The sequence below is a fragment of the Branchiostoma lanceolatum genome, chromosome 13 (assembly GCF_035083965.1).
Source record: "Branchiostoma lanceolatum isolate klBraLanc5 chromosome 13, klBraLanc5.hap2, whole genome shotgun sequence".
Classification (NCBI taxonomy): domain Eukaryota; kingdom Metazoa; phylum Chordata; class Leptocardii; order Amphioxiformes; family Branchiostomatidae; genus Branchiostoma; species Branchiostoma lanceolatum.
Genome location: NC_089734.1, coordinates 6,853,083 through 6,879,423, shown reverse-complemented (window position 1 = coordinate 6,879,423; position 26,341 = coordinate 6,853,083). Strand labels below are relative to the sequence as shown.

The following is a 26,341-nucleotide window of genomic DNA, read 5'->3' as shown; positions in this document are numbered from 1 at the left end:
ATCCGATGATTTATAAAACAGACCAAAAAGACTAAATGATAATTCTTGCTACTTCATTAAATATCATACATTCTTATTCCTCTGATTATACTTAAGTTTATTACATCATTTCTATTTCTATGTTTAAAAAGAAAAGTTTACCTTCGACCTAACCTTTAACCCTTGAGGGAGTGCCGGGAAATTTCTGGAATTTTCATATGTCGTCAGAGTGCACTCCAAGGTGTCATAAAGATCGGTATTTTGGTCCTGTTTAACCCAGAATTAAGGGTGAGAGAGGCTGTCAGTGGTAACAACAGGTAAACAACACTTTTCTTGTCATTTAGGTAAGTTTAGTATGTTTCTAACCGCTTTCTTTCCGCAGTTATATGATATCAAAATATGAAGATGATCCTTTTGGGGAAGTTCCGGTTTCGCCTCAGCTGACCCTTGGTCAGGTTATGGCTATAGAAAGCAGCGGTGTCCTTGACAAGGGAAAATGGTTTTGATAATATGTTTTGGCAGAAATGATATGTAGAAAATTTATGTAGAAAATGTGACGAAACCTTGTGCTTTTGTTATTATTTTCTCATGACATAAACGACATGTTATGAATATGAATACTAAACGAACTTTCGCTTTACCTTACAAAAAACAAGATTCATAATACATTTGTATTTGTGATCGTGGTAGCAAGAGGTCATAGATGAGACTGAATCACTTGTAGTTTGTGTCGTCAAGGGAATTTTGGTAATGGCACTGGCCCAACATACATAAAAGTCAAGGCTTTAGACAAACCTCTGAATGTTGATACACATGTACAAACATTGGCAGGTATTCCTCAACTGCTGTGATGTTAGTACTACAGTAGCAACAGGTTTGTCTTATTTGTGGGTCTGTACATTTTTGTTATCTGATAGAGAGAAAAGTATGTATTTCCTTCTCAATCTTTCAGTTCCTTCGTAAACTTATGCCTACTAGTACTTCAATTTCATGAAAGGCCAATTTTTGCGGTTTGGAGTTTAATTTTTGTGTTTTTTTGTGCGGTAACCTCTCTACCACGAAATCAAAACCACTACAAAAATATGTGTTCTGTCTTCTACCCACCTATAGTACCACCTTGTTTCAACGGCAAACTAAAGACCACCGTGAACACTCCATTTTCTCCCTACCACAAAATTAAATCACCATGAACTTAAGTAAGTTGCTTTGATAATGACCATTCTGACCCCTGCTTAAGTACTTGGGTTAAAAGTTGATGTCTGAAAATGAGATTACACAATAGACCACTGTGTAGAAAACAGAGAGGACTGTGTAGAGACAGACCACTTTGTGGAAAGCCAAGAAGCAGACATTGGCCTCGTATGGAACAGGAACAAATACTCCTATCAATCACATGTGTGAGAACGGAACTGCACCAGCCAACCAGGTTTCACCTTACATTGTAGCGCAGCAATGTGGAGTCAGACATTTAAAATGTTATTGAATACAGCTGTAACATGTCCCTTGGGGCAGAGACACATTATCGAATGTATTATCAAGATATACTTTAACAACAAGCCACACATTAAAGCCATTAATGCAAATTTTCCCCCATTGAAAGTATTATGCTGCATAGATATTTGTGGTAATGATATGTAATGATATCAGATGGAGAAATTATAACTTTAAAAAGGTGACTGTTACAGTATGTTTCCAGGGAGCGTAGCCATTTTCCCTCTCACTTCAGTACACAGGTACAATTGAAATACATGAAGTGTGATATTGAATTGTGTATCCGCAAGGCTGCCTTTGTAAAGGTCCCACCTTTTTCTTAGAAAACAGACTGGAAGTTACATGTCTCATACTTTACAGGGACAGAAACTGCATGTTTTTAAATGTCTTCTAGACTGAGTATAATTTTCGGTAAACATCTGCTGTAAAGTTTCCTGTGTAACTACAAATCACCTTGTCTTTCAAGTTTGGCCACATTTCTTAAAACAGGTCACCTGAATTATGCAGTCCTCGACCTACTTTCACTTCAAAAGGTCTGCTTGAAAAAGGTATATGGCCATCTGTGAAGTATTTCCAGCAGGAATCAATGTAACGGGTGGCTTTTTAGATACCCAAAACGCAATGTTGTATGACATTTGAAAAGGGTCCGGTCACAAACGTCGTACGATCGTCGTACGATTGCAGATTGAGGACATTCTTGGGCTGGCCTTGCATGTGTCTTGCAATAAAAGCAGCCGTCTTGTTCTCAAAAAGGTTATCTCTAGCATTTTACAACTGCTACTTTTGATATGTAAGAACACTTTGTTGACACTGTTACCACTGCCTTTACATTTTACACACATTTTTACATACAGGTCCCCATTTTGTTTGTCAAAAATACTACTAGAAAAAAAAAAAAAGCCACATTGAGTCATTTGATCAAATAGTATTTTAATTTTGTCTGCTAAAAGTGTGCTAAATTAGCAAAGGTATTTATTTGAAGTAGGTATAGTAATTCAACTAATTTCAAGGCAGACCAACATTCTGTATCTAGACTTATGGTGTATGTGTGTCTTTTCAACGATTGTAAAACCCGAGGCGATTACGTGATACTTGGGCTTTATGTTAGATTGACAAGATTACACTCCACTTGTTTCAAAGTCTGTTTTAAGACTAGATACAGTCTTTAGGAAAGATATGCTAAGACCATACTGTATAAGGACACCCAGGCCCAAGGCCTGTGAGTGTACAACATACCAAGTGTGGTGTACTAAGTATGGACTATTTATAAACATGTACATGCCATGGTCCAAAGTGGATTTGCCTATAGGAACAACACGGTAGTCCTTCAACAAAATCTGGGCCACAGATGTTGGTTTATATAAGCTGGAGTTTAAATAGTTACATCTGACATTTGCGAATTAAGAGTAGACATCCCATATGTTTAAATCATCACATGTATCTAAGTCATAATTTCTATAATTGCAGGAGTAAGATATGAAATATCTTTTTTACGAGGATTAATTCAAACCACTTTTCCCACTGGAGACAAAACTAGACAGTACACTTTCTTCACAGACAGCGTTTAACATCTTTTACCCCCAGGCTATACTTTCTGCATACTCCCACGAGATCCTGGCAAAGCCCAGACAATTTGCAGCAGCTAAACCACAGTGAGACCTTGACATGTATTTGGTAGACCTTATGATCGCTGGGCTGTCTTAATTTAGAAAGGGCACTGTAGTTATGTAGCTGTACCTGCAATTAGCAAAGCCACGGGGAAGACATGCGGTGTCAAGAATAAGTGGTGTGTTTAACTAGATCAGGGACCATATGATTACTGGAATTTTCAGGATCACAGTACTGATGTAGCTTAAGTGTCAATAACACTTACGAATCACTAGCTAGGTCCAAGTTTGAATGTTCAAATTTCATGTCCGGATATTTGCAATCTAAGCATCCTTCAGGTTATTAGTGATTTGTCCCCAATTAATTTGTGAAGATGTGGGTGGTAATGTGATAGTGAACTGTCCCCTCTGCCATTTCACTTGTGCGTCATATCTATAACTGTCGGACCCGCACCAAATGTTCCCAAGGTCAGTCAAGGATGCTTTGTGGAGGCTAGAGGTGAAGTTTAGATAAGCGGAGGACAGCTTGGTTGCAATGGACGGACATTCTTCCAGGTTGTCCAGCTTTCTGGGTTAGATGGTTGCACGCGTAGCCGTCTCAGCCTCCAGCAAATAGCCGCTGATAGCCTTTATATGTAAGAAACTTGATCTAATATCTTCCTTTGCAATTAGTAATACCGACTGTGTACACCAGTGTTGGGGTGGGGTTGGGATAAAAATATCCCGACATATTTTGTATAAGACAAAGATCTTTGGCAGAGCCTTTTCAAGTGACCGCACATTGCCGTTTTTAGAGTAAGGTTTTCTTATTTGTATTTGTTGACAGTTTTTGTCCAGATTTGGAATGTGCAATGGCGGTGGACATTATGACCTGAGAGTTGATCTTGGTGTTGAATTCTGTATTTTCAGACGGTAGATATTAGTTATAAGCACACAAGATGGCTGCAGATGACTATTACGAGATTCTGGGCGTCCCTAGAAGTGCTACCCAAGCAGACATCAAGAAAGCGTAAGTAAAAATGTTTAAGATTCCTTATTCCAATATTTGAAATCTAGAAAAATTCATGAGTATATTACTGATAGCAGCAAATCAGTAGAGGTTATAGTCATAGTATGAATCAAAATTGTTTTATACTCCTACATAGTTTACAAAGAGATACAGTACTGTACATTTAAGCTGTTTTGGTAATTTCTATTGGGGAAAACATATCTTGTTCTAGTCCCAAGGGGGATGTTTTGAGTTTAACACATTCTCATGCATTTTGCATATCATATATGATTGCTTCTCGTACCTTTCATCCGTCACCACGGCAATTGCTTAAGGCAGTCGTCTAGACATATTTATTATCACCAATAGATTTATCCTTCTATCCCAGATACATGCTGCCAAATTTGTGTAAATAATTTATTAATATCATTACAGAAGTTATATCTACATATTGATGTCATACACATATATCTGCCCTAGATGTCATGCCCCTTTGTTAGGTAACATACATGAATATATTTTGTCTGCAAGAACAATTTGTATCTGTTACATGCAGTCATAGAATGTTGTGAAGAATTTCATGTTATGTTTTCTTGCAAATCCATGTTGTATTTGTTATTCTAACTTGTTCTATTCTAACAATAGCATTTGGTGGTGCTCCATGAAATTTTCAAGTTGCAAACCATATTTGACAAATCAAATCATTCCATAATATGTTGTAACTTTTAAAAGACATCTCTCTTCTTGAGTTACTTCTTATTTTCCAAATGTATAGTGTAAGCAGTACTAGTCCTACCTAATGGAGTTTCTGTCATCATAGAAAATCCAGAACTTGTTAATAGTTTGTTGGAGCTTGAGAATACAATGAGATTTTGTTCAGAAAATCTGTCTCTTTATTATTACATCTGGCAACCCAGTGTTCATTCTCTGTATCTATCTGTCTTAAATGCACAGATATAGAAAACAAGCATTGAAATGGCATCCAGACAAAAACCCAGACAACAAGGAAAACGCTGAGAAGAAGTTCAAGGAAATCGCAGAAGCCTATGAGGTGTTATCTGACAGTGAGTATGATTAAAATGTTTACCAGCGCGACTATTGGAGACATAGCACTACATCAGTACATGGCACCAAATTTGTATTGCTTGCATGCAAAGTGGTAAAGGTTAGATATGGTTTTATGTCTCCTGCTTGGATTGGTATCGGTAAAGTGTTATTGCATCTTCCCATTCACTTATATCGTTACCATGAAATCTGTCTGTATCTATATAGCCCGTATAACCGCCATTAGGCGTAACACACCAGCTAAATCACTATCAATGTATGATTTGGAAGTTTTAATACAATGCAAGTCAATCTCTTGTGCTTCTGATCTTCAAATACAGTTGTTATATGTATGTTTTCCAGTTACTGTAGATGCCTTTAAGTTCATGGTTGAAACAATGGGGGAGGTTTGGCAGAAGAAAGAACAAGCATTTTTGTGGTGGTTTTAAGTTTGCTGTTAAAAGGTCACCGCGAAAACCTCAAACATTAAACCATCACAAAAGTCAAGTCAAGTCAAGTCAAAGCCTTTATTTTACTTCGAATGCTTGTAAAATTGAAAAATTTCCACATTTACAGTAAGCTGGCGAATATGTATATAGCTGACTGGTTAACTTTGCTATTTACCTATGGTGATGTCACAGTTCATCTACAGTTGATGTGGAATATATATTAACCCTTGTCCTGCGGGACCCCTAAATATAGGAGTTGCACATTACAGACCCTGTATGTGGGTCCTGTATATGTATGGGTTGGGGGTATTTTTCAGCTGAACGCATCACACCACAACAAAACACACCAAAAGGCGGAAGTAACTATGCAACTGCAGCGCAGAAAAAGTCAAGGGCCAATGACCTGCATAAGATATTGAATTAATAAAATAAATTACGTAAAAATGCCAGCAGGACAAGGGTTAAAGAGTTATGTTTGTTTTTCCTTTTTCAGAACAAAAGCGAGACATCTATGACAGATATGGGAAGGATGGCATAACTGGGAATACTGGGGGAGGCAGCAGAGGAGGAAGAGCGGGAGGTTTGTATCCATTCTCCTTTTTGACATGACATCATTTCTTGAGAGACAGGTTGTGGCAATACTCCATCAACAAATTGCAATTTTTGTTGAAAGCTGTAGTTGCAATTACACTCCTTTACTGTTACTTTAAGCTGTGTTAACTAGCTAACAGTTGGAAATGAAGGCTTTCTGGTATGTAATTTAGTTGCACGGTTAAGAGTGTTTGAGAACTATCTGATTCACAATACAACATGGTCTCTTAAACAGCGAACTTCAACTTTGAGGACTTCGGAGCTGCCCCAGGCGGGTCCTTCCACCACTTCACCTTCAGAGACCCCGAAGAAGTCTTCAGAGAGTTCTTCGGAGGTGCTGACCCATTCGCTGACTTCTTCAATGATGACTTCTTTGGAGGAGGTGGTGGTAAGTACGATCAAGAAGTCTTCAAGACACACTACATCTTTTAAGGATAGCATGAGACAGCTTAATCATTCATAAGAATGTCTGAAGTCTTACATAGTTTACTGTATCTGAAAGTGGACAGTAGTCATCTATCATCGGGTTGTGGAAAGTCTGAATGGCCGTAGAGAAATATATTTCAATTCCACAACAGCGTTGGCTCCTTTGGGGCATCCACGTCCACAGTATTATAGTCAGGCCTGTGCTGGAGTGATAACAGTTTTTCCTACAGGCAGAAGCATAATAAAGAGTCACACCCACAACATATAGGAGCTGGCTGCTTTGGATGTGGTAGAATTGTGATTCCTTATCATCTAGTCTGTGCAATTTGGCTCTGCTTTGTGTTCACTCTTCCATACACATCTTTCAACCTTGTATTATCACGCTATTTGAGATTTGAGAAATTTGCACATACTGGGCTAGAAATACCAACCTTCAACCTGCATTTTACAGAAAAGATTTTGCAGGAATTGCAATTTAGCAAGCTGAAAGGATATCAGCTCAGCATTATAAATCACAAATTGCAGAGAACAGAAAAAATCATTTCCTAAACATATATATATCAGCAGGCAAATTTGGAAGAAAAAATATGTATTCCAGGTTCAGATTTTGCCACATCTATGTGCGTAGCTGGAAGCTATGTAAACTTCGGAGTTGAACCGTACCACTGTGAGACAGGGGTGTGAAAGAGAAGTGCTGTATATTGTGAAAAGGGTGTTCCTGCATGCAGTGACAGTTCTGTCCACCTACCCTGACAAGACATATGGGGCTCAATGTCGTTATATGTAGGATACAAATTGGTCTTACAAAACTGAAAAAAAATTCTCACTTGGATTGCTTGAAAGCTGGATTTAAAGTCGCTGAAACGTTTTTGTAATGTTACTGTGATTATGCGTGGCATTGAAATTTTCAGATTGAGCCCTATTGTCTTGCCGTCTTCCCCTGTTTTTAAGAATTTCACTTTCGTTGCGTTGCAAATATTCCATATTTTCTATCGCATTCCATCTGACTTGAACAACTGCTTCTTTCCTCTCACATGTGTATTTTGCAACTATTTCTCCTTTCTGCATTTTTCTTGCCTATCATTCATCGTTTTATTGCTGTTTTTTATGTTGCTGTATGTTTCAGCTCCCACGCGAGGCTATGCCTATGCCTCTCCATTCTCACTATTTGGAGGTACATGCTTTGCCACTAATAGGCCTTATCAATACAATTGCTTGTTTCAGAACTATTCTAGATATAACATGGATCTCTATGGCACAAACCGATTTTTATAGTAGCGAACCAATTAGTTAAAAGAACCTATGAAAAGTTTTTTTTTATGTTAGCAGAAATTACAACCAAAGATTTTTGCATTTGTACATGTCATGTGTCCTTGACACAAAAGAAAATTGATCAGTAAGTTGATAAATTAGCCCACAAACTCACAGTGTGATATCAGGGAAAAGAAAGAAATAACATGTATCAAAATATTTTTTGAAAATATCTGCAAGATTTGGTTCATGAAGGTTTTTAGATAGGTCTGGTAGGAAGTACGTGCACCGTGCATGTAAAAGAAAGACATCATCTGTTTGTTATCAGCGTAATTATACAATCCAGAACAGTTGCTGTAATGTTGGGACACCCTCACTTGAAAAGTTGAATGTGTGATGCCTGTGTTTATAAGTTATCTAAGTGGGTCTGTTCACAACCCATCCTTCTGAAAGTAATTATATGTAAGTAGTTGCATGTCATTACCACATGCATGGAAAGATATAGTTAGACGCATGGGTGATAAATTTCAGATTGAAAAGCTTTATTATGATGAGCCAGAACAATTGATTTTGTCTTGAGTGGGCAGACCAGTTATCCATGTAATATTATACTTTGCTTGAAGATGGTCAAAAAAAGAAAAGGAAACTGAACTTAAGACTAACATAAAAGATAAGAAGATTTTATTCATATTATTTATATCCTGGCACATATGATAACTAAGGAACTAATTTGAAAATGTGATGTTTTAGATATTTAAAAAAAAGTAAAATTTAATATGTTTTGAGAGGTACTGTATTCTTGTTGTACTGCCAACTGTATATGTTATACTTACAACTTTTAGTAGAGTACATAAAGATGCAAGCACCTCTCTCTGTAATAATTTTTTGTAGCCGTGGATTTCTTCTTTCCATCTTTGCTTGTTACCCTCTAGATTTCTCATTCTTATTTATCCTTGTTTCTATGAATTTCTCTTTGACTCTGTCCCTTACCGACCCCATGTCACTGACATGCCTGTATGTGTGTGTGTGTTGGCTGTGTTTAGCGCCCGGTTTCGGGGGCAGACACGGCAGTGGCCGTCACATGGCTCGTCGCGCCGACGCCAACCCGGACTCCGGTCCTGAGGAGCGATGGGACTGCCCGGCGTGCACCTTCAATAATCACGAGCTCATGGACTCCTGTGAAATGTGTAGCGAGCCTCGGCCGCGCAAACGGGGTTAGTATGGATGATAGGCTTGGCAGTGTGAACGCTTGAGCTGTATGCTTTTCAAAAAACAAAAATGTTCTCAAAAGTTTCCTTGACGACTGGATGTAAAAACTGTGGCATGAATCTTAGAAATGTTTTCTCACATTTTAAAGTTTGTGTCATACATCATAGAATTTATAAAAATTGTAATCTTTTGGAAATAATTACAGTAAATTTCAAGAAATGTGGAATTCTTCAGACTCTACAATTTGTGAATTAGCAAAGTGATTCAGACTGATTTTCCATATGCAGATAATCGAATAAAGTTTCAAAGCTTCAAGTTTGGTGGTTTTCTCTGATAGACTAGCAGTTCCAAGGTCAATTGAAAAAGAGGGTACAATTGTTTTTAATTCTGCATCTCCAATATATACCGTTTACAAAAGCAATGTCTAGTTGAAAACATTCCATGTTGGGTTTGTAATTAAAAGATAATCAAACTTACTCAGCACTGTGGTGAACTCCAACTCTTGAGAAAAGACTAAAGCAATTGCAGGGTTGAAAATATGTACTCGCAATTCACAGAAAAAAGATTTGAGATTGCAGAAATAAGTGATACAGATAATAAGCAACTTGCTTTTTTGAGGTTAAAGATACAGGCTTAGTATTATGAATCACATTTTGCAGGTAGCAAAAAAGATTTCCGTGCCCTGAATTGTTGCATACTTAAGTATCTAAATTGGAAAAGGTCACACAATCAGTGTATGATGGACCTGTCTATTCAGTTGTTATCATTGACTTCTGAAAGTACAAGTATACTCCCAACACTGGTAATGATAGACAGCACAGACATGCTTCAGTCATTCTGTCTCTGTCTCTGCCATATAGGGATGATTGATGTCCACTGGCTGCCATATAGAAATGATTGATGACCAGTTGTTACCATATAAGGGTAATTCATGACCAGTGGTAGTGTGCCATTTATGAAGTAGAAGTGCAAAATTAGAAATGATACAACTCTGCCTAGAAAGGAGGTAGACTGATGCTAGCATTGACTACTGTAAATGCAGAAATGTTCACGGTGGTTTTACTTTTTACCGCAAACATAGAACCACTGCGAAAAGCCGTTCTATTGTGTGACTGTAGCGCTATTATTGTTTCAAACGCGAACTCAAAACCACAGTTAATACCATTTTCTTCCTACTGCGAAATTAAATCCCAAAAAGGACTAGATGCTAGTATTGACTACTGCTAGCTTGTTCAATTTTGAAAGTTTAATAATTTGCCTCTACTCTTGGAAATGATAATGCTTTAGATTTTCTTTCAAAAGTCATCGGAACTCTTGCTCATAAGAGAACCTGTCCACCGCTGCAGGTCGTAGCTCCCGCACCTCTCGGTCCCGCCATGCTCATGGCACCGGCAGCACGACGCTCTTTCAGGACAACTTCCCAGGATTCTCCTTCAACTTCGGTTTCGGCGGGAGGAGCGACCCATTTGCAGACGGCGGGTAGGTCCAAGTACTGTATATGATCAGCAGAGGGGCACTTGTGCTGAACATGACGGGGGGTGGAGCAAATGCTAATTTTGTGAGCTAAACTAACCCGTATTCTTATATCGAAGTTAAATTTTCCTTGCAATTTTCATTGCAGGAGACTGCGTATAAGCCTACATTGTGACTGCTGTTTGATAGAACTGCTAGAATGACAGTTTTTATGGAAAAAAAGAACTGCTTTGAGATTGACAATGACTGATTCTTTGCAAACCATTTTCCTGTCTTATTCTGTCCCTCTATTTCTTGCTGTTGAGTTTTGCTTGAGCCTCCCCCCTCCCAGTGTGTCAGTACAAGTTGTCCCCTGTTGCTGTGTTTCTAATTCTGCATGTGTGGAACTGGGGTGTGTGTTGGCATGTTGGCACAGCGGTGTGAGCAGAGGCATGGTGTATCAGAGGGTCAGAGCCTTCCCACAAATTAGATAGTCATGTTTCCAAAAAGTGAAAAAATGTACAAAATACCTTTATTTGGTTACCAAAAAAGGATCAGGACTGTACTTTGAGGCAATAGCCTTTGGATCCATGATTTATATTAGCTTTCAATCAATCAATCAATCACCTTCATTTAGACTGGAAAAATGCTCTGTCGGCTTTAGGTAGACATTCATTACTTTCAATGGTATTCAAAACAATATACATTGTGACAAACCAGTCTGGTAGCTTGGAGGACTTTCTTGGAAGACTGCCATCTTAAAGTAAAAGCAGGCCCTGGAGCTCTGGTAGCCCCCCTCCCCCAGTTCCCCTCTCTAACCCTCTTCTTGCACCTGTTTGCTTGTTACGAGCTTCACTTCTGTTTTCCTTCAGATTCCCTACTCAGAGACATAACCCCAAGCCCAAACTACCGCCCAGAGTCCCGCCCAAGCCTAAAAAGTACCGCTCCTTGTGCTTTCACACCCCTCCGGTTAAGAGGAGGCAACCGACGTTTGTTTCCAATATGGTTATTCCGTCGGTAGAAAACTCGACCGTCGAGAGACCGCAAACGTTTTGTTCATCGCTTAGGTTAGTGTGTGGAGGAGGAAATTGTTATGGGTTTTGTGTGACGTCAGATCAGAATGTCTTGAGCAAATAGTGCGTGGAAACCTGAAGTGCATGGATTTAGACCAGCTGCATCTACATTTGTACATGAATCTGGGACAAACTGGGAGAATCCGAACAGAATGAATGACTTTGTGCCACTTTGGTATAACAGGTATGGGAAAACAGTGATGATGATGGTGAAGATGTTTATAATGTGACAGAAAGAGTTGCATGCATAAACATATAGCTGCCTGCTATTACAATTCCTCTTAAATGCAATTGTGCATCTTTCCATCAACTACAATATTGAACTTCCAACATGTCTCTCGTTAGTCTCGGGATGGCCTGTACATGTGTGTGGTTTTCCAACAAGCAAGCACAGGTCTCCTTAGAAAGTAGAGCATACAACTTGAAATCTTTGTTCAACACTTTTGATTGAACAGGGATATAATCATGCTGTTTAGCTGTTCTATTAGTCTGATGATACGGCAGCAACATTGTTCTATTTTATGGGGAGACCTCTGTAAAGCTGCTGTTCCCTTGCTATGTCATTGTTGTCAGCTGTGTTGTTTTAACAGTATTCGAGATCTAATGTGTTACTCGTGTACCTGTAGAACAGTGACTGATATCTTGATTGACCCAGTTTTAATTGTGCTGATAACCATACCAGAACTATTACATCTAAAAAGCTCAGAAGGGGACAGAGAAAATGTGTCCATGTTTTGGAACATTCAATTGTTAACTTTTTAGTCAGAATTTACAGTTATCTCTTTTTGAATGACTTAACAGGTCTATCCAACATCTTAAATGCAGTTATGCAGCCAAATTTAGAAGAAAAAAAAACTTTTGATAGGATATTGAAAATACAGTACATGGAATAATTTGACAACGCAATGCCTTAAATGAAGGAAAATGCCTAGAACCTAAGAATTTCCTAATGGGGTCTTCTGTACAGATTGTCTCATCACTAAACTATTCACCATCACTTTGGCCAGAAATGACAGTATGTAACTAACACAGCCTGACCTGTCATCATGGTGTGGTGCATGGCCTTGTGGGAGAAGTAAGGAACTCACCTCGTTTCTCCCAGCTGTGGTGCCTCTGTCTGTCTTCCATACGTCTGTGTTTCTCTCCTCTCAGTTTTGACTTCAACCACCACTACATGCAGGCAGCTCCTCCACAGCCATACGCAAGACCACCAGGGGGGTGAGTGTGAGCCCCCGATATGTGACGGCAACACTGCACATGTGTACCATGCTCACAAACTACTAGCCTCCGTTGCAGACTCCTTCCGGCTGTTTTCTTTTTCAAGTTACCATTTTCTTATTTACTATTACATTTTTTTCTTATTGGCCAGCAATAAGAAAAAAAAATGTAATAAAACTGCAACTTGAAAAAGAAAACAGCCGGAAGGAGTCTGCAACGGACAAGCTACAGTCAAATCTGTGCAAGTGACCACCTCTACATAAGGACCGCCTGGCCAATGTGACCACATTTTGGTGGTCCCTTAGATAATTTATCCCATTGACACAAGCTTAAGAATCTTGTCTATAGTGACCGCCTGTCAACATAGATCAGATTTTATTGTACCCTTAAGTGGTCTTCTTGGGCAGTTTTGACTGTAGCTCACTAGCCTACCATGGCTACCACCGCACATGATTGTACACCGTGCTTACAAGCTAGACACTTTAAATACATGCTTTCTAGACTGGTGCAATAGCCTAGGAGGGAGACTGCCCTTCTGGAGGTCATGGGCTAAAAGCTCTGCCGGGTCATTCCATTGACTTTGGTCTGTATTTAGCACTCAGCACATAGGAAAGTGTATGGTAGTTAAACACACACAGACACTAGTGGACTAGCCCCCTGCTGTACTGGGCACCACTGTATACACTAGCACTTTAATACAAACTAGCTCAGTAGCCTGCCATGGTTCGATGGCTTATCACAGCCTGGAACGGAATGGAAACATCACAGATTATTAAGAGCACAGAACGGTAGTGGCTTATGAATAGCTTTTAAATTCATATTTGCAGATACATTTAAAAGATTGGTTATGTTTTAGACTGATTCAGTTCCCAAGTGTAGTCAGTGCCCTCAGGTATTGGATGAGGTATTTATCTATTCTATGCTTTCAAGTTTGTCAAGAGCCCACAAAGAATATCCAGGAATTCATACATCAAGTGTGGAAAGCTGTAAATGAATACAGTCTACTAGCAAAACGTTTAGGAACTTCTCCACATAACTGTTATTCTTCATCTGTTCCAGTGATTTCAGCATTTCACTTTCTAGCTCACCCCACATACACATTCTTGTATTTGGAGTGTAGATGTACCTGTTGCATGATATTTTTAGACCACATCGTCTTGTTTTAGGGTGGATTCCACAAAACGTTTGGGTCTCCAACAAGCGTTCCCATGTGGTTTGGGTCTCTAACAGACGTTCCCATGTGGTTTCCAGGTTCACATCTTTCTCCAGCTCATCATTTGGTGGCAGCGGCGGCAACCGAGGAGGGAACTTCAAGTCAACCTCAACGTCCACTAAGTACGTCAACGGCAGAAAGGTCACGACAAGAAGGTAGGAATGAGCTTGATCATCATTCCTCACAAGCTTTGATTTTGTATCAGTTTTACTTGTTCCGAAGCTGCTGTCATGTTTTTGCACTTGTACACACATTGAAATGTTGGGCAGTTAAACTCCCTCATACTACATAGAATCATACCACTGTATTAACAGACTGTGGGTACTTTTAGATGTTCTTGTGTTCCTGAACACAGCACAGATATAAATGGTTGTGTAAGATCCTTGCCATTTTAGCTTGCGAAGAAAATAGAGCACAAACATCAGACTCTGTCTGACTTTTTATAGACAGTGAAACATGTCACATTGAAAATGCACAGAGTGGAAAGGTGCATATACCAAGTAGTCACATCTCTCTTAATATCTCCTCTTGCTAATCAGGTTTCCTTTCTCGATGTTTAAGTCTTTCTGCTAATCAGCTAACAACATATACTGTACCAAGTATCCCTTAGTCATTGTGCCTGCAATGCTTATATCAGCCACTAGGTGGTGCTGTGATACCATCTCTGTTCTTCCATTCCTGCCAATCAGGTTGCCTTTCTCTCTCGATGTTGAACTCTTTCTACCAATCAGCTAAAACCATATGCATAGTATCTGAGACTCTGTGCCTGCAATTCTTATATCAGCCACTACATGGCACTGTGAAACCATCTCTGTTCTTCCATCCCTGCCTGCAGGATAGTGGAGAATGGTGTGGAGACTGTGGAGGAGGAGGTGGATGGACAGGTCAGGTCCAGAAAAGTGGACGGAGAGGAGCAGCTGGAGAGGCTGACGTACAACTAGTGCCCACATTCCTGTTCTGGTCAGTCAAGGACAACTATTAGGTCACACCAATTTAATTTCTTGGTTAACAGATTTTTATTTTCCCAAAAAAAAAATTTTAGAAAAAAAAATTCAGGAAAACAGAAGGCTGGGCCAGCCTTCTGTTTGCATGATTTTTTTTTCTAACATTTTTTTTGGGGGAAAATAAAAATCCGTTAACCAAGAAATTAAATTGGTGTGGCCTTATCGTTTAAAAAAAAAATTGTACGGTTCTTGGTGGCAAATGTGCTAGATGTTGGCACATCGGCAACCAAATTCGTTTTGTGTTTTTTGCACACTTTTAGACAGATTAGCCGAAGAGGCTCGGAGGGCGTCACTCCATCGCCAGGGAAAGTTGTGTAAAGGGCCTTGCCCAAGCCCACAACGTTGGGGCATGGAAAGGAAGATGCCATGCAAAAGATTTCATATGTATTACTTTGTCTAATGTTGCAATGACTAGAAATGTGAGAAGAAAGTTAACACGTTGACGATCTGTTCTTTCAGAAGTGTGTGACCACCAGCGGCTGTGCCATGTTGTTTCCACCTGCCGCGCGCTGTATGAATGACGTGTGTGAATGTCAACAACAACAACAACAACAACAACAAAACTACAGCAATACCTGCTAACACAGAACATAGAAAGTACTTACCATGCAGTGTAGGAACCAAGTAGTTAGCTAGTAACAGTGTACTGAGCAAGCATTCATGTAGTATTAGACTATGTTGCCTTGGACCAATCCTTTACAATAGGGATGACTCTGTCAGGTTAGTAGCCTTAATGAAAGATTTTGCTTATTTAGATGGCTATTTCCACATGTATTGTTGGTTACATGTATTGTTCTTTCACCAGATGAAGTGTTCTAGAAAACTATTTCTGAGACAGGGACATCTTCTTGAAGAAAGCCATTGCTGTACTGTGCTGTTTCCATCCCAGGTGTACATATTTAGGTGACCGTGTGTTTGATAGTAAACCAGCATAGACAGTGCACAACATAATCCTGAAAACTTAAAAATCATTCAAGTAGTACCATTGTTGTGGAAGGAAGGTCACAGAGGAAATGGCCTGTCCCCACCTCACAAGCAATGGAACAGTCCAGGTATCAAGAAAGTTGCTATTTGTTGTGGAACAATCCATTGTTAAAGAGTGATCTAACTTGCATCTGCTATGGGTTCCAGTATGAGTATAAGAAATCACTGACTGGGGAATCTTATATGGGTGCTTTGTGTTATTTGACAAAGGTTTATACTGTAACCTTTTGGTTTCCTTATTTATGCACATTTTGTTAAGGTTATAAGAATATATATATATGTACCACTATATATTGTAATAATCTGCAATGCTGAAGAATACCAGCTTAGTTCAGCTTGAGTTGATCAAACTTTTTGATTTTGTTCTGTCTATATCAGGGAATGATTTGAAATTCAAAATTTCAAATGTAGACTGCGCATACAATGTACATGTATATACAGCAAGCACAGGTTATCCAAATGCATAGAAAAGCATACATAGGTACATGTAAGTAATACTGATACTGAAGTTATGACAAAAATTTATAGGTTTTGAGCTTCTTTATGCTTACATGTATGTGGTATCGCAGAAGTACATATTTGTCTTCATAATCACTGTTATTTCTGCCACCCAAATCAATGAAGAAATCAAAACAAATCTCAAAATCATCACCAAAATGAAGCATTTATAACATCTGTCCAGAATTTTTGAAAATACAATACCTGGATCCAGAAATTCAACAGCACTGGACAGCTTTTTGCTTTGTCATGTGCAATTAATGTTTTGTTACAAAATGCTTTTGTTGGGTTCGTCTAGCAACAAACATTGTACCATCCAGAGATGTGTGGCATATATTAACAACTTCATTTGAGAACGATTTCACACTTGTCATAAAATTTGATGTTTTATTCTGTTTTGTTAATCAATAGATATCTTGATGTTTGAACAGAATAACTCTTTGCACCTTTGTTTTTGCACCATTGGTGTAAAGGAAAACAATATGATTATCATGATTTTTTGCCACTAACTACTGGGAGTATATCTTCTCCACAAGTGTGTTGTCCAATGATGGTAAGGTACAGGAAAACTAGACTTGTATGGTTTTGATAAGGTGTACAAGGTGAAATTGGGAGAAAAACGGGGGAACAAAGAAATAAAAGAATGACAGCAATGAAACTCTGGGTCATCTCATGATCTTTTTAATTCAAGAATAGACAACAAGAAAACTGCTTAAGACAAGTCTTCTTTAGATCTTAAGTCCCAGCTCAAAATCATCAATGTCTTGATTGTAAACTCTCAACATGCACTTCTTCATCCAAGTTACAAAGTGCCTTACCAGACACTAATTTTTCACCTGTATGATCTTGTGCGTTTTCAAAAATTGCACTGAGTTTATTGCACAATTGCCATTACAATGTCATGAACATTTTTCACACTTTTGGTCCGTAGAGTTGCCTAGAGTACAACATAAACAGTTTGACATTAACATTCAACGAAAATTACAATCAACATGCAACAAGTCATTCCAATCAAAGTTATGATCTTTAAATTTTCTCTTGACCCTAATGACAATTCTACAACTAAGGCTACAGTACCAACAAATAGAAATAATCAGAATTTTTGTCTTTACACTTTCCAGATTGTCCTGACACTAAATGACACTTTAGTCTCTAGTGGAAACAAGCACTAGTAGTAAGAGAGAAAACCTTATTATAACATTGATCAGGCAAGGTTCAACTTTTGAGCCTCATATATTTTCTCTGAATGACAATTCTACGACATAGGCTACAGTAGCAACAAATAGAAATAACCTAATTTTAGTCTTGATATTTTCCAGATTGAATGATTGTCTTGACACTAAACGACAGTTCTACAACTTCAGGCTCTAGTGGAAACAAGTAGAGAGAAAACCTGATTTCAACTTTGATCAGGCAAGGTTCAACTTCTGAGCCTCATACTCTTCAATGTGGTCGTAGTTCCACTCGTCGTACCAGCGACAACTCCCGTGTTCGTACTCATCACAGCTGACACGTGGTTGGCCGCTCTCCCGCGCGGGTAGCGTGGGTTCCGGCGATCTCTTACCGAGGGAGTAGAAACTCTTGTAGTAATACCTAAAACACAGATTGCATTGTACTCAAGTATCATTTGATAACTTTATCTAGAATGAAGCAGTACAAGCTATTTTCATTTCCTTTTTTATAATAAAACAGGACAATGAATAGTTTATTTCATTTTACTCTATTAGGGCCTGCTGACATGCAGCCAGCTCAGTTGTTTATGGGCTGTTTCTCAAGCCTTTCAAGCTTTGAATAAGTCGCTGACAGGCACTGAACTAACAATTGGCAATGAACTGTTATGGAACAATATTTGAAGAAATAACTGAGTATCTCACCATCTCTGTATGATGAACTTGTGACCTTTCCTGACCTTGGAGGCATCGTGGAGGGAGGTGGGGTCGCAGCTCCCGTCATGCGTCATGTTGTTCCACACGATCGCCATGCCCTTGGTCGGTGTTACCGCAATGCCCAGCTCTGAGGCGTAAAGGAATGAAGGAACCCTTTTCAACTTCAAGAACGCTATTTTCACAGGCATACCCAGGCTGTTACAGTGTGAGTTTTAGTTGCAGGAAGAAAATTTTAGACTGTCCTGCTACCTTCAAGCTAGCTGTGGTTGTGTCTTCTTTTTGCACGTTTTCCATGTTTTAAATGAATACAAAAGCTGCAAAGAAATATTTTCTATCTACCGTTCATGTTAATGTTATGTACATAATCATTACAGCAGAAGAGATTCTGGAGAAACATCTGTGAGATCCAAGCGACTTGTATACGTCCCTCACAGCCACTTTGCCAACAATGGGCAATATATGAACTGTTACAATACAATATACATGTATGCACAGGCAAGAAGGGACACACATGTACAGTGGTCTAGCTCCCCTCACCAGTAAACTTGGTCTCTCCTCCTTTCGGCACGTCCTGCAGATAAACCAGTATGGTGGCAAACCTGTCCCTCTTGTCTCTGGACCCCACCACACAGTCAGTATGGCTCTTATAACCTGCAGGTTCACATGGCACACTTAAGCACAAAATCATAGCCTCTACCAGACTCCTGGAGATTCACAAGCTTTGCTGGATAAATGATAGAAATTGGCCTGAGAGGAGTCTGGTATAGACTAAGAGAGAGCATTATAAATCAGTATTAAAGTATTGAAAGCAACACAATGCAGAGGTTCATAAACAGTGAGGTGTTCTCGTACTGATATGCATGATGCATTCTGACTACTGGAAATCTTGAAGCTTTTGTAGTGGTTTTATTTTCAAGGTTTTGGAGGTGACAAATTCATGGCACAGTGAAAATGTCTCCCTTGTATGTCTACTGTACTACAGAATTGTTTCAACCACGAATCTGAAACAGAGCGAAAAACCTCCTTTCTCCTCTTACCATAAAATAAAACCACTGTGAAAGTAAATGAATGTACAGTACCGCACCCAAACATAGGTCCTGCTATGGTCATCAACAGGTGTCTACTGAAGCACTACAGTACCAAGAATTTCTGTTCAAATTGGTGTCCAGAAGTTGAATACAAGAAAAGTCAGGAGTACCTATCCCCTGAGCATAGGACGTTATCTGGAATTTTCCTCCGTTTTCCGGTTTCAGTCCTGTTGCCGTGGCAACCCGTCGTTCAAAAGTGGCGCTGAATTTGCTCTCCCCGGGATAGAAGGATGTGCTGTAGCTCCAGTGGAAGTGTTGCTTCAGCTGGCTGGAGAAACTGCCATTCAGACACTTCGTTCCTATGAAAGGGAAAAATCCTCATCATTAACCATGAAAACGAAGGTAGTGTTTTTGTCTGGATGTCTGTTGATTTGTGTCCACAGTTGTTTGAATATTGCAGAGTTACAGGATGTGAGGCAGGAGATGGTGTAACCAGAGATTGGCCAGATGGGAAAGTTTATTTATTCATCTATTTAAGCTGGCTTGCCCCGGATCCAAAGTTGCTCTCCTGGATGGGAACATTCGCTTGTTTATAAAAAAATCTGAAAAGTAGTCTAAAAGTAGTATGCAACTATAGCTTGAATAACTTTTTTGTAACAGCTAGAATTGTAGCCTGATTACATCTCCCTTATACTTATAGCAGCCCTCCCCACATCCTCGGACAGCAGAGTTTAATTGAGTTACACCGACCACTAGAATGTATACTGTGAGGAAACATTGATAAACAGAAAGGAACTTTGTTTTTTCACCTTCAGTGAAGTCCTGACTGCTGACCTTGACCTTTACCCCTGCATCCTTCAGGTGATTTCTTAACGTTTTGATGCTGTCGAAGCAGATGATTGGATCGTGCTTGGATGCCTCCTGCACGTGACGACTGTGTGCACTCATCAGTCCCTCACACTCACGCGCAGTCAGGAAGTTGTCAAACAGGTACACTCTGCAGAGGGTAATGTCTCATTCTTATTGGCAAATCAACTTAAACTGACTCTGTTTACAACAAAAAGGAGTGTTCTGAAGGAATGGTCACTGAAGAGACTCTCTGCTTTTATATCCCTAGAATTGCCCACCATTTCAGTAAAATTGGTCAAAAATCTTTATTATTAAAAGCTTATCAAAGTATTGATGATAAAGCTTGAGCACACTTCATCCACAGATGGTAAGCACCCCCTGGAAGAATATACACAAACTGCATTGCAGAAACACCAACAGACAGGCAGTCACACATAGAGAGGCCAAAAACAATACTTTTCTTCCCAACCCTTGGAGTAAAGCAATGATAAAGCAATGGTGAAATTAAATATTCAATCTTTCCTTTGACTGTTTTAGTCCCTTACCCTTTCCTTCATACATGGAAGCTCCCTCACATTCACACATATAAAACACATAAAGCTGCGGTTATTTATACACAGTTATCACATGTTGCCATCTGTAAGTTTGCATGTCTCAGGAAGGGTAAGTACAGCTGCACTTCCTGATAGGACAGAAGGGGGCGTGGCTTACAAGTCTCACTTCCGGGTTGTGTATGTATGAGCCATATATTATGATTAAACAACATTTGTGTTTCGAAAGAATTAAAACAAAAACAAACTCAAGAAGTGTTATCGAGTGAGAATTCTATGTCATTACAATGTTTTACTTGCTAGGTGCCAATTCGATAAATCAGATACCTCAGATGAATTCCTATATTCAACAACAAACAAAATGTATATATTTTTGTACATTTGGACTTCTTACTGACCTCACGTTCGTGTCCACGTCTTTTGTCGGCTTGAGCTCCCTGTATCTGAGCTGTCTGCCATCCACACTGACGTTTCGAACCTTCAGGCGATCCAAGATGGTCGGCTGGAACTCTTTTATCTCTTCAGGGAGCCGGTTTTCTTCAGAAATGGGCTGCGGTTTCTTCTGTTTTGGAGAGGATTTTGTGGGCTTTTTTGGCGCTTCTTTTGGATCGGTCTTGGCTGATGGCACCTTTTCTTCTTCCTTGTCTTCTTTTGTCGCTTGCCCAGATTTCCCCAGCTCTTCTATCTCTTCCTCCAACATGTCGGCTTTAGGAGCGCCTGTTTTGCCGGTGCATTTCTGAACCGCCTCTTTGGTACCGGGTATAACATCATCGGCAGTCTTCGACTTCGCTGCCGAGGACTTGGCACTTTCGCTGCTGGTGAAACACATGAAGAGCACGCCTAAAGCGAGCAACAAAATGACGAAGACGAGAACCACCAAGCCGAAATCTTGTTTGGTGGAATACAAGTCTTCTTCCTTCTGCGTTTCTTGGACGTCATTCGTCTTCTCAGTCGCCTGACTTCGTGGTTTCTTCTCGGCCATTTTCTCATGTTTGTTGTCGTCCTTCTCGGCTCGCGCCTTCTCGGTCGTTTCCGGCTTCCTCTTCGTCGCCTTCCCCTTTTTCTGAGGCATCTGAGCGATCTGTGTGTGGAGCCAGGAGAAAGCAAGCCACGATCTGGATGAAATATCGACAGGTAGCTTCAAAATCGCCCTATGCGAATCCAACAGGTGGTTACCGTGCGGGGGGCCGAAGGTCACATACAGTTGTTTACATGGCCTTTTTATCAATTAAAGCAACGCCACTGTGAGGAACAACTCGGCATTGCACCCACCTGAAAACGTTGTATATGCCACTCGTACATATATGTATACACACCAGAAGAATTGCTGTCTTTCTTTCTTTTTTTATTTTCTTCCTTTCGACTTCATTCTCTCCCTCCTGTCCTCTTTTCGTCCTTTCTTTTCTCTTGTTTCCTTTCCTCCTTTTTCTTTACTTATTTCTTTCTTCACCTTATCATTCCGTTTGTCCCTTTTTATTGCTCAAACCTTCTTTTTCATAAATTTTTCATCAGATATTTCTTTCCCTCCTTCCGTTCTCTTTAGTAGACTTTACGTCATATTCCTCTATTTTTATTTCACTTCCGACGTCGACTTTTATTTCAACAAGGCAATCAGTAATCTTTGGAACACGATAACAACTTCCGACGTCGACCTTTATTTCCCCTCGAGCGTACAGGCAGCATTTCCGTGTGCGCAGGAAGTGTTGAAAGTAGACTGCTAGGTCATATAAAAGTTCCCACGCACCTGCATCTCCGGATCTGAGCTGAATCATCTGAAAAAACGTCGCCTTTATCATTAGTGACACCCACGCCAGACACCACGGTGGGTACTTATGTGGGCACCGTTCTGCATTATTAATATTATATAAGCTTAATTACCTTCGCCAAGAAGGTTGTGTTTTCGGATGCGTCTTTCTTTCTCTTCTCTCTTTCTCTCTTTCCATCTTTCTATCTTTCCCTATCTCCGTGTGTGTGTGTGTGTGTGTGTGTGTGTGTGTGTGTGTGTGTGTGTGTGTGTGTGTGTGTGTGTGATAACACACCTTGGTGATTGTCTTCACATTTGGCATGTCAGTAGGTCTTGTATCTTTTTCTGCAGACTCGCAGCGAATAGTTTGAATCGCAAAAGTTTGTAATCTTTATCGTTTCTAATCTCAGAATACTTGTAGAAAGTATCCATAAAGAAGTATTCAATTGTCGATGGTTTTGGTATACCCGGAAAAGAACGTAAGTCCGATTGTATCATGTCTACATAATGTCCTTACTCAGATGTGTGAGCTACACACTCTATTGATGTTTAAGATGTCATATTTAAGGGACTGGGCGCTCCAGCTGGGTATCGAGCGCAAGGGGGGACTCCTGTGACAATTGAATTATGATACTAGTAACTTTTGCACTCGGAGTTTTCGGGATAAAGATGGGGCAAATGTAATGTCATGTCACGGTATATTCTGTCAGAGAACCGAACTGACAAACTACCGGACTATGAAATGTAATACAAGTCATGTTGTATGCGTTTTCTATTGCTTTATATCAAATTGGTTTATATACTTTGCCTTCGTACAGTTTTTAATGTCTTATTAAGGCCAGTTGGGATGAAATCAATCATCTTTTTAACTAAATCAGCATCTTTATCAGTCCATGCAGCCAGTGCGTTTTCGATGAGAGTCATGACAATGCCAAAATTCCGGTCATTGCCCTGTGTCCCTTCATGTAAGACATGCCGCTACTTCATTTTCAAGGCACATGGATCAAATTCCGTGGACCCAGTGTGTGGAGGTTTGAGTCCGGCATCGTAAGGGGATGCTATCGTCATTTCGGATGGTGATGTTCAGCCAGCAATTCTAGTCTCTACCAGACTAACTACGCCGGCTATAGGGAGAATATTTGCCAGGGACGTTTGGCCACCATAGGGTTGCATTTGCAGGCGCAGTTAAAAGGCTGCAAGGGGGAGATATCAACCTTACCGTGGACTGACTCTCCTTTACAATTATTCCCCCTTTTTACCGAATCTTACGATCATAGGAAGACCTAGTGGAGGCTACAGCGATCCGGTGTGTGGGGTGCATTATGTTTCGGGTTTGACGGAAGCCGAGGAAGTAAAGAGTCCCCCGGTCATTCCCCTCTCACCCCCTACATCAAAACCTGACGTGTCCGTTTCCATGGTTCCCATTGGTGCTTGAGGCTTCCTACGCTGTTTGATGATGTCACGACGGAGGTTATTGGTCCTTTACGAGCGGAAATGTTTCCCTTTGATGGGCCATGGGGTAAAGATGTACCATCTAGATGTGTTTAAGATAACTTTTGACGTCTGTAACCCGATTGATGCTTATCCTTGAAGGATAATGTGAGGCAGGGGAGCGTCCAGAAAACTCTAGAGCCTAGAAAGCAAAAATGACGTATAGACAATTTCAGCAATTATTTGTGTCATTAGTATATGTCTGATAGTGTATTCTAGTTCTATGTGTTTACAAGGATTGCATTTCATGAAGAATAAAGCTACTATATGAAGAGTACAGTCAACCTCGCCTTTTCTGTTAGTGTTATACAAATAAAGTGAATTTCTATAGGCAATGGCGACTAATAGCCTTCGAGTAGATGAACATAGAGTGTGAAGCAAAGCAAGGGTAACACAGACAATCCCTACGACCACGTTTATTTATTGTACATTTAAAACAGTGTCAGGTACACACGGCATCGTTCTTTTAAGAACTTGTTTTTCTTCTTCATCCAACCTTATACCGCCAAGTGATAAGAATAAGATACTAGTTTTTTAAGGAGATGTCGATCATATGACACGATCCCTGAGGCCATTTCCTGTATTTCTACAGGGCCTAATTGCCTCTGGATACCGCCGTTAGGAAACGATGAAAACAAGTTACATAACGATGGAGCCGTCCAGAAAGGTTAAAGAACTTGTGGACAAGAGCAGGAAAAGTCACTATTAACTAAAAAAATGCATCCCTCTAGATGTCGGATATAACCTGCCTTCAAGTACTAGTAATGTTAAATCCTACAGATCCGCCACAATTCAATTGTTGTTTTTCTTGTTGTAAATCAGATTGACTTCTACTCAAGTCGAACTAATGACGTTTCTAAGAATATCTCCATTTCCGTCCCTGTCACGTCGGACAAGGTTTCCCGTCTCGCCTTGGGCATGTTGGGTGGTCACGTATTCCCGTTCGACCTTGTCCCTGGTGCTGAAAGGGCATCACGAACGACCGCTTTGCCATCCAGCGCTGTTATCGTGTTTCGAAGACTACCCCTTCCCCGTCACATACGTGCATGCTGTTGTTGTTGATGATGATACTGTTGTTGTTGTTTTTGTTTTTGTTGCTGCTTCTGTTGTTGTTGTTCACCTTAAAGTGACTTGTGGGCTTAAGTTGTGGCACGTAGGTTAGCAAGTTCCATTGCTGTTCAGTAGCGCTGGGTATAATTTTACATGGAGGGGTTACTAGCCTTCCTCTTTAACATGCTGGAGGCACGTCCTCGAACACGGGAACCCCATTTCACGTCTCTTCCGAAAAGATAAGTGCAGCCCCAAACGAGATGCCATTCCCAGGATATGAATCGGGGTACCCCTGTTTCCAACTAATTAGAACCAAGAGCTCAATTCTGAGGCTGCTACCAGTTTAGCTACAGGAACATTCCAAATGTGTCTTTTCTATTTCAGAAATGTTACAAACCACCACGATATACTGACTCAAACAGAATATGAATAGACTTAACAAACCACCTGTTATCCATTACAGAGACAAAATGTATTCACTGTGGTGTCTTACCTGTGAGTCGTTGCCCCCTTAACAAGATGCTATGACGTGGTTATGACGCGAATTGATGGAACCCAATCCACAGCAAAAACAGCTTCAGGAATAAGATACTGAATATCCAGCTAGTAATCATATTTCACCTCTCTGTTGAGAAGAGTTGCACCATGTGAATTCCAAGGCTATCCTGTCGAACATTTTCGTGATACGTCCGTGATTTATTTCATGCATGCAGAGTCTTTGCAGACTAATATTTCATACTATTTGGTTGTCTTTTTATTAAAAAAACACAAATACATTTGGCTTTTTGCATCATGGCACATATGGTAATGTTTCACTACGTCAACATTTCTTGGGTAGAAATTGGAGGTGAACCATCCTAAGCTTGCTGGCAACAAATATCAGCTTTTTAGTTTGAATCTCTCATTACTGGTACACAAACGTTTAGAACGTTTATCTTAGCAGTTCATTCAGCTGCATGTGTGCCGTTTGTTGTTTATGGTCATTAACACAACCCACATATGATATAGACATATGTTGACGCAAAGGTAGAAGACAGAAAACACTTGAATACAGGAAATTGTGACTGCTTTTTTATTCATCATATTTTGTTTTCCATGGGTGTTATTCACTCCGCGTCTAGAACAACCATGAATATAAATAAAAGCAGCTGTTAGTGATTATTATGACGCAGGTGATTTGAAACATGACTACGTGTATTATCTCTTTTTCACGCCATTGCTTGCAAAACAATTTTCCCTACGGCATTACCTCCTTGCTCACACTA

At 39.9% G+C, this 26,341-nt stretch overlaps 2 protein-coding genes across 12 annotated transcripts; one reads left to right on the top strand and one right to left on the bottom strand.

The window, feature by feature from the left end:
- Positions 1–157: 157 nt before the first annotated feature.
- Positions 158–17,135, top strand: LOC136446784 (dnaJ homolog subfamily B member 6-like). Of its 11 annotated transcripts, none has more exons than XM_066445354.1 (13): positions 158–296; positions 3,987–4,086; positions 5,020–5,129; positions 6,052–6,138; positions 6,385–6,537; positions 7,702–7,749; positions 8,870–9,040; positions 10,382–10,514; positions 11,360–11,554; positions 12,713–12,778; positions 14,030–14,146; positions 14,827–14,951; positions 15,458–17,135. In XM_066445354.1, exons 2-12 carry the CDS (start codon positions 4,016–4,018, stop codon positions 14,930–14,932), a joined length of 1,257 nt encoding a protein of 418 aa, XP_066301451.1. In that variant the 5' UTR covers positions 158–296; positions 3,987–4,015; the 3' UTR covers positions 14,933–14,951; positions 15,458–17,135. The 11 variants fall into 11 exon arrangements, with proteins under 11 accessions (XP_066301451.1, XP_066301444.1, XP_066301446.1 ...); XM_066445347.1 differs by having other exon boundaries at positions 159–296; positions 15,455–17,135; XM_066445349.1 differs by having other exon boundaries at positions 159–323; positions 15,455–17,135.
- Positions 17,136–17,142: 7 nt separating this feature from the next.
- LOC136446783 (prolyl 4-hydroxylase subunit alpha-1-like) lies at positions 17,143–21,987 on the bottom strand. Its single transcript, XM_066445346.1, has 6 exons — positions 21,190–21,987; positions 20,201–20,388; positions 19,562–19,750; positions 18,901–19,014; positions 18,352–18,490; positions 17,143–18,070 (listed from the first exon to the last, which is right to left on the bottom strand). Exons 1-6 carry the CDS (start codon positions 21,861–21,863, stop codon positions 17,887–17,889), a joined length of 1,488 nt encoding a protein of 495 aa, XP_066301443.1. The 5' UTR covers positions 21,864–21,987; the 3' UTR covers positions 17,143–17,886.
- Between the last annotated feature and the right edge of the window lie 4,354 nt (positions 21,988–26,341).